Genomic DNA, 12,738 nt, shown 5'->3' on the forward strand with positions numbered 1-12,738 from the left:
GCAAGTCTTAATCTTTTTCGAGACTACCTCTCTGATACTCAGGTTACAGTTATCAACAATGTAATTTTCTGAAACTAGTTTCATACGTTGTGGGGTGCCTCAATCCTCAATTCTCGGCCCCCTACTATTCCTATTGTATATTAATGACCTTCCGAACTGTAACCTTCTATCAGATGTGAGGATGTACGCCGATGACACTATTCTCACGTATGCCCCCAAAACCCTGAAGAGCTGTTTTCATCCCTGACCCACGATCTAAGCGATCTAAAACAAACTCTAACCGTCTAAGTCTGAATGTCCTCAAGACCAAGTGTCTTTTTACATGCACAAGGAACAAGATTTCTCAGCTCCCTAGTAAATCGCCATATGCCTCGATGAACATTCAATTAACACTTACAAATGCGTTCAGGTGGATGAAACATTCTCGTGGGAAGATCATATCTCTGAAGTCGTCGGTGGCTAAGACCGATATATTCCCAAAGTACCCAAGTCACAATTTTAAGTCACTGATTCTTTCACATCTCGATTATTGCAGCGCTGTGTGGGGCTGTATCGGTAATGGCTCAGCCAAAAACTAGAGAAGCAGTACGCATACTGAATAACTGGGTCTAATTGGGATGTCAGATCTGCGCAGATTTTGAGTCGTGCCCTCAAATGGAAAAGCCTCGCTGACAGACGTGATAAACAACTGAAATCTTTAATGTTCAAAACAGTAAATAGCCTTGTAACCGAATATCTGTCTGACAAATTCGCCAGTGTAAATACCATTCACAGACATAATCTTCGGGGCGCCCAACACAACCTGTTTATTCCACGGCCGAACATAGAGGCCCTCAAAAAGAGTTTTCTTTATAGAGGCGCAGTTACATGGAAGAATCTGTCAACGGAGGCTAAGCACGCCACTACTTTAAATAGTTTTTATTCCACTAATGTAGAACTTAATTAGCGTTTAATTAATATAAGATTTTCTTTTAACAAAGCCGTAATTTTTAAGTGTTAGCTATATTAGTGTTAATACGGACGGCTCTTTAGAAGACCACTTTTTAGTGCTAAGGATTCCGTGATTAAATAAAAGTTATTATTATTATTATTATTATTATTATTATTATTATTATTATTATTATTATTATTATTACCCAGAACACCTTGCGCACCCGGTTGAGCAAATCGAGATTGCTTTTCCCCTTACAATATCTACCAATGTGTAAATATCTACAAATTTACATCTTTTCCTTTTTTACGCGTTGGCTTCTAAGGTTGCCTCCTCGGGTTTCGGCGGGTAATTAGGGAGCTTAAGCAAAGACAACGGCGACGGCAACGAGAACGTCAAAAAATTTGCATATTTAGTGGGTAAAAACAATAGCTTTGCACGCCCTGCACGTGCGTTTTTCACTTTTGTCCATTTCGTTGCCGTCGTCAGCAAAACAACAACGTGAAATAGCCAAGTTTTTGGTTTTATGAAGAACGTCAGCACTTGAGGATAAATTTTCGTTTTCTCTCCTAAAATGGAGTGCCGTTCCGACTGGTGTCATCTTTGAGGAATTACCACACCCTTGTCATATTAAAAACGTTGAAATAGTCTCGAAGCGATTAAAATAACGCAAATTTATATTTTGAGATGACGTTCTCGTTGCCGTCGCCGTTGTCGTTGCTTAAGCTCCCTATTATTGTATTTAGAACATAACATTTTTGAATAATTGTGCGCGCTATGATTGGTCCAATCAATTGACTTCCGGTGAAAAAGATCGCACAATTTCTCCTGGACATTAATATTTTATAATAGAAATTAAAAACTTATTCCTCTTGCATTGATGAGTAGTATAAACATTTGGAATTTTTTAAGAAAAATCGAGAAGCGCGGGAAGCACTCGCTTACGGCTTGTGCTTCGCTCGGCACTTCTCTCGTGTTTTTAATAGAAGTCCCCGCTTGTTTATATTTTACTCAACAACGCGTTTTTATTTCTTTAATAATCATGGATAAACAACTTAATACACAGGAGCGAGTCAAGGCCGAAAGTACTTCAAGGATGGCAGACAGCATATCTCTCCTGCATTGTTGTTGCTGTCGAAAAATAAAGCATAAGCATTCACAGCTGTAGAAGTTTATCGAGACAGTTTAGGAAATGACAAGATTGTTTCGTTTTTGGATTATGTGTACAAAAGGGTTGGTTCTGCTTTGTTGACATTATGTTAAACACTGGATTCTATTAAAGCGCTATGCTATGTCTTTGAAATGTTTTAATTCTTGATAGCCCTTACCGTGCACCGAGCTTTTTCAGTTTACTGAAATACGTAAAAAAGGTGAACATTGTGCATTGCGCAGAAGGTTGTAACTGAGAAAGGAAAGGAACTTCATTTAAGTGTCTAGTCGTTCTAGCGCTGGAGCGCTAATTGGGGACACTGTCAACTGAAATTAACAATTAACGCAAATCAAGTCGAATGCTGGTTTTTGAGGAGAGGGGAAACCGGAGTACCCGGAGAAAAACCTCTCGGTGCAGAGAAGAACTATCAACAAACGCAACCCAAATATGACGCCGAGTCTGGGAATCGAACCCTGGTCACATTGGTGGGATGCGAGTGCTCTCACCAATGCGTCATCCCTACAACAGAAAAGAGGACGAATAATTTTCAGTGCATGAATTGGTACGTAGCAACAATCCATGTTGTACAATACGCCCGGACTGCGGGCGCTGATCCCAACAAGAACTTTACGCCTGTGGGTGGAGCAAAGTGAATTCATCATGTAATCGAATCCTTAATTCTTCAACAAAAGACCCTTAGCCTCCTATGCGGTTTTGGCTCGTCATGCAATGTTTCCTCGGATTGCTTGACGAGCCAAAAGAGGCTCACGCGACACTGGGACGACTCCTGGCCTCGAGAGACCTGGGTACTTGTGATTAAACGTTGCGTGATTTTCTTCGTCGTCGGAGGCATCAAAGGTCGGGAATGGGTTTAGGTATGACAGCACTATTCGACATCTACATGTCAACAGAGAGGGACATGAACATGTTACAAAAAACAAGGACTTGAAAGGGTAAGTTTTGACTCGTTTTATGGACTATTTGGCCACCAAGGAGACAAAATGTTGGTTTTACCTTTTTCTTACATGAAATCTGAGCGTATAACCGAATGCAGTCTGTGTTACATTTTGATAAATTCTGCCTTGAACCCCTTGTGCCATTGATTTATCCAGACATCGGTTGAGGTCTAGTTTCGAAATACGCTGTTGTAGTGTTATCATTTTAGAGGTCAAGACGTGTTCACTAAGTTGGACTCATAGTAAGATGAGCGTTTATATTTGAAGAGAAGTGGATAAGGGAATTTAGAATAGAGTTGCGTGGCAAATTGCCTGCAGGCATTTATGCCATGAGGCGTTGCTCCTGTTTATGAAATTTTAGCGCTTGTTACTGATTCAACTTTCATCGCCGCTGCAGGCTTGGTTTTAGAGATTAGTCTCATGTTATATGCGTGAAAAGAACCGCTTTAAAACGAACTTCCTTTCGAGTCATAACATACAACCAGAGATTGCTGTCTGTTAAAGATTACTTTGATCCGCGTTTTCGCATGTTCCTATTATGCCCAACTACTGCGGTTCCATATTCTTGTTTGGACCATTGTTTAGAAGAGGCCAAACCAAAATGAGGAATTTTGAATACCACTTTGAAATTTTGTAAAATTCAGCCGTAAATACTTATAATTATTATTGTCGTGCATAAACGATTTTAAACCAACGATGACAGAGACATCTGCCATGTGTGCCTACTTGAATTATTTTCCCACTGCATGTTTCTTAGCTTCTAATTTTCCGCGACTGAAACTCGTCTGGACTCCATTCAGTTTTGGGTGTATTTGTTAAGAGCTGAAAAATTGCAAAAACGCTTGTGTGGGAAAGAAAATAACGACATTACGCATGGACATTTGAAACCTGTTTCCTTTCACAACATGTAATCCTATTGAACTTAATTTTATTACCATGGGAGTGATGGGACGGATTCAATTGCAGATAATCCACCAATTGAATTCCGTGAAAAGAAGCTGGGGATTTTACTTCTGAGAGCCTGTCGTAGTTGATAGCTATCTGCAGGGAAAAAGACTACTAGAATTAATTCAAAATAAGATCGCTGATGTGTCATATCTAAGAATTGAAATTTCTGGTGGTATCAATTGTGTGCTTCGCTGTTTAAGACCACTTCTTAATTAAATTAAAAGCTTTTGCGAAATTTTAATGTTTTGGGGAACCTGGTTTTATATATGATAGATTGTTTGAAAAATAGGACTGGCAAATTTAATTTAAACTACCAAACTTAATTTAATTGTATTTGGATCTGATCTCGTGAGTATTTTGTGGCATCAGAGACATGTCTTGTAAATAGGTCCATGGATCGCTCTCCTTATCACTCTCTTTTTTATGGAGAATGTTTATAACATCCATAGGTCTTCGGCTTATGGACATTTGATTGTCCCCTTCTGTGCTGGTATTATTTGGCTCCGTTTGTATTATCCAGGGCCGCAAGAACTCCGCAACACCGCAAAAAATATTAACGAACACCGCATCACCGCAAGAACAGTCGACGAAACACCGTCACCGCAACAATAACAATAATTACGTGATTACGTCTACACTTGACGTAATACTTTTACACCTGAACAATTTTCCACAAAATAAACACATCAAAACTTACGCTTGTCAATGCATGCCTACGCGTCGATACTGCTGATCGATACCCGTAAATCAGTTTTCTTGTACTTACCGGGAGAGCTCGTTTGTATGAAGGTCCATGAGAAGTTGACCAGAAAATAAGGAAGCGCATTTTTGAGACACGGACGGCAACCGGAAGTGAAGAATGTTCCCTCCAGTTTTACCTGTCTTCACACAACCACATTTACAGTGCTAAGTGTCGTTGCTCTATTAGAGACGATTAGTGTAAAAATCTGAGATGCACCACTGTCCTGGCACGCGAAATGTTCTCTTCTGGTTGCCATCCACGTCTCCGAAACGCGCGTGCTAAAGCTCCCTATTTCCAGAGCGTCGAGCGTCCTCTTATTCATCCTCGACGAATACCTGAAGTTTGGGAAAACGCAGACCAAACACTTGGAGAAGTGCATTTTTCATCTATCTCCTAGGACATTACAATTCCTTGACTATATCCACTGAATGGTTTTCGATTTATTTTCTCGTTGCGTGACGGTGAAAACGATCCTATCAGTATCGCTCTCCGGAGCGCGTTCGATGACCCTTTCACTCTTCGATATCGATAATCGTTTGAAAAATTAGAAGGTCGAGAAAGTCGTAGGACCTTGAAGTCGATATAGACCGGTATCAGAATTACCTTTAGACGACCCTAGACTGTAAGGACATTCAGATACAAAGAATAGCAAAGCAGAAAGGTCAGAAAGGGAGTAATAGTAAACGTGTCTAAGTTACAAACTTACCAAATGCGCTCCCTTAGCATCATACCCTTAGCTTACAAAGCTGTCTTTCTTGGGCAACCCGGAATCCGGAATCCGGAATCCGGAATCACAGGTCATTGTTTACTAATACAGAGAGTAAAAACTATCCTAAACATTCATAAAAGCTAACCTTAAGCCTAAAAACGTTTGTTTAGGCCTAATTAGGCCTAAGAGTAGCTTTTATGAAAGTTTAGGATAGTTTTTGCCCTCCGTATTGGTAAAACAATGACCTGTGATTTCGGATTCCGGATTCCAGGTTTTAGGGTTGCCCGTCTTTCTTCCATGTTGACACGATATCTGAATTTATTTTTCAACCGGTAGTTTTAGCCACCTTTTCTTTCTTCGTAGAAAAAAGCTACGCAATCAATGATACTTTCCGCCTGGTCGTTTCCAGAATTTCCAGGATTAACTTCTCTCTTAACTGACCTCGGCCATGGTTTCTACGTGTCTAAAGAAGGCTGAGTTCCGGGTCGCAGAGGTCAAGTTACTTGTCAAGTTACGTATTTATTAACGAAAACAGCTTCGCATTGGTAGCTTAAGCATATTGAAAGTTAACTCGGTAATGTTGGTCTGTTGAAAATGTATCTTTTAACGGTATTTCGACTGGGAAATACCAGCGTTCATCAGGTTTATTTGGAGATCTAGTAAATAATGAGCATATCTTGGGTGGGATAAACAAGTGTGAAGGATAAATTAACGATCTCGTTATATTTATTTGAAATTTTGTTTATCCAGTTGCTATATCACGTTACGTTACCATTTGAAATCTTTAATGACGTCATAGCATGTGTATATACATTATGTAAATTCGTTAGATCTCCAAATAGACCTGATGAAGGCTGGTATTGGCCAGCCGAAATATCGTTTAAAAATACGCATAAAAAATTAAATTTATGAAATTGTGGGATTTAATGAAATATTCTGAAAGTACAAATACAAATCCTTGTAATTCCATAGGATGCCTGTTTGTTTATTATCCGACCGGTTTCGTCTGATCAAACAGACTTCATCAGGGATTCTAACAAGATGTCTAAAGGGAACTAGTTTTATACATGAAATGATAGTACAATAGCACGTTCCAGTCACGGTGTGAACAGCAAAACACCCACAAGAAATACGCGCACGATATAACGTAAATCCTGCGTAGAAAGGTGTAAAGTTTAATTTTGGGGCTCACGAATAACGTTAAATCGTGACCCCTTAGCCTCGTTCATGTGGCAAAACCGCTGATAACTCCGATAAGGGCTATTCAAACGTAACAGAAACGTGATTAAGAACCCCAACTGGCAGGAGGCAACCAGTGGCCAATTACAAAGCTCGTGAGGAAATGGCCGCTTATCTTGTGACTTCAAGAACCAATGAAAAATTTACAGACAACTTTAGGGAAAAATTGAAAACGCTGCCGGGCAACTTCTGCAAACGTTTAGTGCCTAAAATTTGTTCTGTATAATCTTTTGGCCTGTACCTTCAGTTCTCAATTCACTAGCGTTTAACGAAAATTATTTGACATCGGATCGCCATATAAACACTACAAATTCTTTACGCTTTGCCTACCCGTCAAAATGGTGGTGAAAACCGTGATAAGGCCTATTATGAATCATGAATCATAGTTAAAAATCTTTTAGGAATCACGAATCTTCGCTTTAAAAACTCGGCAATCATGACTGACTTCAACACTGAGGAAAGCTCAACAAAATACATTCATGAATTAATTACTTCCGATCCAGGATATGTACAAAATCGCTTTTAACAATCATGAGTCATTGAGGTAAAAACCAAAAAAAGAAGAATACATTGAGACTCGAATGATTTCGCCTCTAGTATCCTTGATTGTAAATGTCTTGGTATGAAGACGTTGCAATTGCCCCATAATAGAAAAACATGATTTTGTCAACCTTAATGTTAATAAACTCGTCTTTTCTTCATTATTAGCTATTATTGATGTATTGTTATTCACTTAATTTTCGCGTCATGTTGTGTTCGCGACACTTATTGTTCGCGTCAATTTAATTTCGGGATTTTAAACAAAATCGCGAAATTTAAGTGTCGCGAAAATGTCATGTAATAAGGTATTTGTTTCAAGTCTGACTATGTTGCTGTTCGTTAGCTTCGCTTCTTTTCAAATGGATACTGCGGCCCGCGAATGGCTCAAAACGTCATCGACCAATTTCGAGATTACCCGGGAAGAGGCTGGGGACAAAGAAAGAATGTTAGCATTCTTGGCTGGCCATTTTATCGGTTTTGTGGGAAGCGTGCAATCGAACGGCAAGGGAAATGGCCCCACTCTCGTGTTTTCCTCACAAACCCAGTGTCAGCAATGAAAGTTTGCTCCCACCAGTCATTTACTTGGGACTCCATTCTCGTCAGCAGAGCCTTAGATCGACACAAGGCTCTGGGAAACTCTATCTAAGAGAACATGCGCCGTAGGGGTCTTGTAGCCAAAATTGGCTATTTGAACCTCACGGCGCCTGCTCACTCCTCGTGCTAACATGAATGCACCAATTAGGGAAGCTTTTGATTGTTCTTCACGAAAACCAATGAGAAGGCAGTTTGTTTCAGGGTTCCCCAGAGCTCTTCTCTCCCTCAGTCAAGAGAAGATCTCTGGGGTCGAGATTGTTGGGACTCTGCATTGTTTATGATATGGCGAGGGATCAAACCTTGTAGTACATACTTAATTGACCATTCCCCGAAAGGGCTTTTCAGGGCCAATGAAACACAGTCAACGTAACGACAGAACAGAACAATAATTGTTATGAATTAATTCCAACTGGCCGAAGGCAGACCTTTAGCTGGAATGAAAAGTGTACTGTTGAACCAGGGACTACCAGGATCAAATTTAACGAGTGTTCAGAACGGGTCTTTAACCGGAATATTCTATCTCAAGGCAAGCGCCTTAATCACTGGGCCACACTACCTCCTCCCATCTGTAAACGCTTTCACTCTTAGCGAAATGGTACTTGCTAATTTCAGTTCTGATGTTTCATTTGTTATTTTTTTTTCAGGTGTTGTTGAATTGAGAAATGTAAAGGATTCCATGGCGGCGTGGCTGGAAGGACGTAAAGTGTGCATTGGTCTTCTCCTTATAGGATTGTTGTCGTTTTATATTTACAGCGTTAGTTTGAGAGGAACTAAAACGCAATACGAAGCGGCACAGTTTTCCAAAGATGATGAACTGCTTGAGTTGGATGATAACCAGTATGATTCTACTTCAAGTGATAAATTTTACTTGTCTGGTCACTTTTCGCGTCTGGCGACGAGACGACAAAAGCGGCTCCCAAATGCGATTATCATTGGAGTTAGGAAGGGAGGAACAAGAGCTCTCTTAGAATTTTAAAACTGCACCCAAAGGTTAAAGCGTGCTCTACTGAGGTTCATTTCTTTGATATCAACGAGAACTATCGTCGAGGGCTAGACTGGTATCGAGAGCAAATGCCAGAGTCTTTACCAGGGGACATAACCATCGAGAAAACTCCAGCTTATTTTGTGACGGATGAAGTTCCTAAACGTGTCTACGAGATGTCACAGAGTATCAAGCTTATAATTATATTGCGTGACCCCACTGAAAGAGCGGTATCAGACTATGTTCAAGTCCGATTAAAAAAGCTTGGTGTGGCACCGTCATTTGAGAAATTTATCACCAGAGGCAGAGAGGAAAAGGACTTGAGAACTTCGATTGGTGCAATACACATTGGTGTGTACATTAAACATTTGAGAAAGTGGTTAAATTATTTTCCTCTCTCTCAGTTCCATTTTGTCAGTATGGAAGAAATGACGAAAAATCCAGCAACCGAGCTGCAAGCTGTGGAAAAATTTCTCACTCTCGAGCCATTTATGAGTGAAGAATTCTTTTATATAAATGAAACTAAACGCTTTCCATGTCTTAGTAGATTTATTCATGGCAAAAAGATAAAAAATTCTGGGTGTTTGTCAGACAGTAAAGGGCGCACTCATCCTGTTATTAGAGATGATATTCGCAAATTATTACAGGATTATTATCGACCGTATAACCAGGAATTGTATAAAGAAGCGCATAGAGACTTTGGCTGGCCATAAAAGTACCGGGTCCCCAAGTGCTGTTGTGATACTTTTTTAATGACAAAACTCCTTCAAATCAATCACAAGACTTTCATTCAGGACGAAACTGAGATCCTGAAAACCACAACGGTGCTGAACTAGTCGTTTGTGAGAGAAAGTGTAAATGGTGCGAGATCTTAATTCAATTTAAATTTTATTTATTAAATGGTAAAAGAGAAGTAAAGTAGCCGTTATCCTCAGATGGCATCTACTTGTTGAGGGAATAGAAAGAGGAAAAACGTTGCCATTTCAACTAGTCAGATCTCAATATTATTTTAATACATGCATTTATAGACGTGTTTATTCAATTGCTGTGGTAGGTGCGTAACTGGATGACGACAATGGATCAAGCATCACTGAAATATATTACCAAGTAATCATTCTCATTATATTATTTAAGTTAACAGCAAAAATCTCGAAACTGTTTATTTTTGCATTTTGGCCTTTGGATTTCCACTAGGTCGGAGGATCACCTTTGGTGGAGTTAACAGGACCTTAGCTTTTTCTGTTCACGAGCACCATAGTTAATCTAGGGACTGGTTATGAAACCTGGGAATATCAAAAGCGGGAACAATACAGTCGCAATTAGATGTTGAACCAACCGTGACCCTGCACAATCTTTTGTTTTTGGTTCGCAAGTGAATTTCGAATAAATTAGTCGAAGCTTTTGATTGGTTATCCTGCCGAAAAAAGCGTGTTTTTGTCGGGTTTTGTGCAGGGTCAAGGCCAAAAAAGCGAACAAAAACATGAAACAAAGAAACTTGTCGAGTTTCATAACCAGCCTACATCTATTAACTATGCGAGCACTATTTAAAAGTTTGTTAGAAGGCTTCATCCCTTCGGAGGACAGATTGTTCAATGAACCTTGCAGTGTATGAGACACTTCACGATATCTGAGGTGTGGTAACATGAATAGATTGTAAGGTATTATCAAGATATTCAGTTAAGGAAGCCCACACATAGGGGGTATCGTAAAGCCTAACAAAAGCACAATAAAACTAATCAGGTCGTCAAGTTCAGTGCCTGATGTATCTTTTTGTGGAATTTGTCCGCCTTTAAGAGCATTTACGTTGTGTTCTTCGGTCAAAAGACGCACAAATGATGGAAAAGACGGCATCTGGAAGGAATTGGTACTTCTCAAAGGAAGATAATGAAGAGGTGCGCACGTTGTATCTCTAATTCTTTCCCAGGATGGTACCGAGCCTGGATACGTTAAACTAAAAAAACCATTCCGCTCAAGATTCCCGCTAGCTCAAGGTATGGGCTGTAATCGGGCTGTACATTTCTTTAAATTTGAAAACGTAGGTCGGGGGATTATGACGAACTTCAGTAGGCTTTTTAAGACCATAATTAATGGTGCTAAATTTCAGAATGCCATGGCCAGGCCAATTTAATGTATATTTATCTGGTGAAAAAACCCCCGTGCATTGTTAATCTGTCTCGATCGTTAAGGGGATTTCGGTGTCTTAACTACAACATGCGAGGTTTAGTTTTACAAAGCGATATTCGCTTCTTAAAAACAGCTAGCTCAACTGAATGTACTTACCAAGTTAAACATTTACACTTTTTCAGCCGTTCAACTGAACTTCCGGGGTACCAACCAGGTTTCAAGGGACTCTCGCTTGATACGAAGCTGTTTCCTGCTCACCACAGACAACAAGCAGACCCAATAGTGGCCAGTTATTCTTCTGGTTGCTTTATGTTTCTCTAGAAAAAACATTCAGCTGGTTGACAACTTTTAAATGTAGTCGAAAAATAATTTTTAAATTTCTCAGGAATTTTGATTCAGCCCAATCGACGCGTAGTTAAGCCTGGTTCCCACTTGTGCGATAAGACACGAGAAACAAGCATAAGCATAAACTTGAGAAACAATCGTGCGTGAACGGGACGTAAAATAAGCGATAAAATCAAGCTTAAGCACAAGACACAAAAAAAAGAAAATTTTCCTTTCCTTGTGCTTGTGCTTATTTCACCAAGTGGGAACCGGGCGTGAGTTAAAGGGAAAAACTGTCACGAGAAGCGCATGAGCTAGCGTCTTGCGAAAACTTGAAAAGTGTTAGGTTAACTTTTTTCAAGTTGGAATCGACAAATTCACAAATGGTTGTCCACTGGGAAAGGGGGGTGGGGGGGGGGGGGGGGGGGGGCCACGGTGGACAAAGGATATACTCGGCGGAATATACGCGACTCACGCGTGAATCCATGATTAACGGCTAGGAATTGTTTCCGTCGGGCTCGAGAGCAAACAAAAACTCGAGCATGCGTAGCTCATGACAGTGCCCCTTTCAGCACACGCACAAGAGCGACGATTTCGCACGCCCATCTTGGAATCTTTCTAGATACTACGCTTGCTTGATGCCTTGTTTCACTGCTTGTTTCACTGTGTGAACGTTTGGAATAACACTTCATTGGCGTGCTTAATCGCAGAAGTGGGTGGAACCCGGGCTTTAAGGTTATTAAAATAGCAAATGGAGGGAAGTGAGAAACCGGAAATGATTTCGATTTCGACTTTAATGAAGCTTTCTGTTTCATGTCATCAGTCACAATTTTCCCGATTTTCTGTTGGAAATTGCGTGGGAACTACCCGCACGCGGCCTGCCCATACGGTGCAAAAGTTCATAAAAAGGCGAACTGTTACTAGGTTTTTTTTTTAATGAATGGAAAGCGGGTAATAGGGATATAAATTGAGTATCTTAAATAATTAATTAAGATTGAAGTGATGTTTAGCTATCATGCGCACAGGAAGCTTTTAGTACTTTGAATAGCGTACAGGGCCTAGTCCTACTAGAGGACAACTAGGATCTTGTTTTCCGGAAATTTCTAGACAAAATTGCGTGAGAAATTGACCAGGGACAAAAATTTTAACTCAAAAGCATACTTGCCCCAGGGAATTAAAGCTCGGGGGGTGATGGAGCTGAAACTTGCGGCAGGGTTCTCCCGAAAATTGAAGTAGACAGAGAAAAATTTAACTTTAGCAAGGGGAAAATTGCTTTACTCCTAATGCCAACCCATCCCCACAAAATGAATATACATGATTTTTCCCTGCGTGGCCGCCCTCCATAGTGTGTGAAAAGTACATGTTTATGGATTTAAAGCTAATAATTATTTTTTGTCCCACAAAGTTATTAAGTGTCAAATTCATTGATAAAAACAAGTCTTGGTCTTATCAAAACATTTATATTACTTCCTGCCTCTGTGCTTTTTATAAATGCTGCA

General features: G+C 40.0%; 1 protein-coding gene across 1 annotated transcript; it reads left to right on the top strand.

Moving 5' to 3' along the window:
* The first annotated feature begins 2,923 nt into the window (after window positions 1–2,923).
* On the top strand, window positions 2,924–10,340 carry LOC138051895 (heparan sulfate glucosamine 3-O-sulfotransferase 3A1-like). Its single transcript, XM_068898192.1, is given in 3 exon segments — window positions 2,924–3,034; window positions 8,454–8,777; window positions 8,780–10,340. Coding segments are annotated over 2 exon segments (1,017 nt in total). The 5' UTR covers window positions 2,924–3,034; window positions 8,454–8,485; the 3' UTR covers window positions 9,505–10,340.
* Window positions 10,341–12,738: the final 2,398 nt, after the last annotated feature.

This window comes from Montipora capricornis, chromosome 1 (genome assembly GCF_036669925.1).
Source record: "Montipora capricornis isolate CH-2021 chromosome 1, ASM3666992v2, whole genome shotgun sequence".
Taxonomy (NCBI): domain Eukaryota; kingdom Metazoa; phylum Cnidaria; class Anthozoa; order Scleractinia; family Acroporidae; genus Montipora; species Montipora capricornis.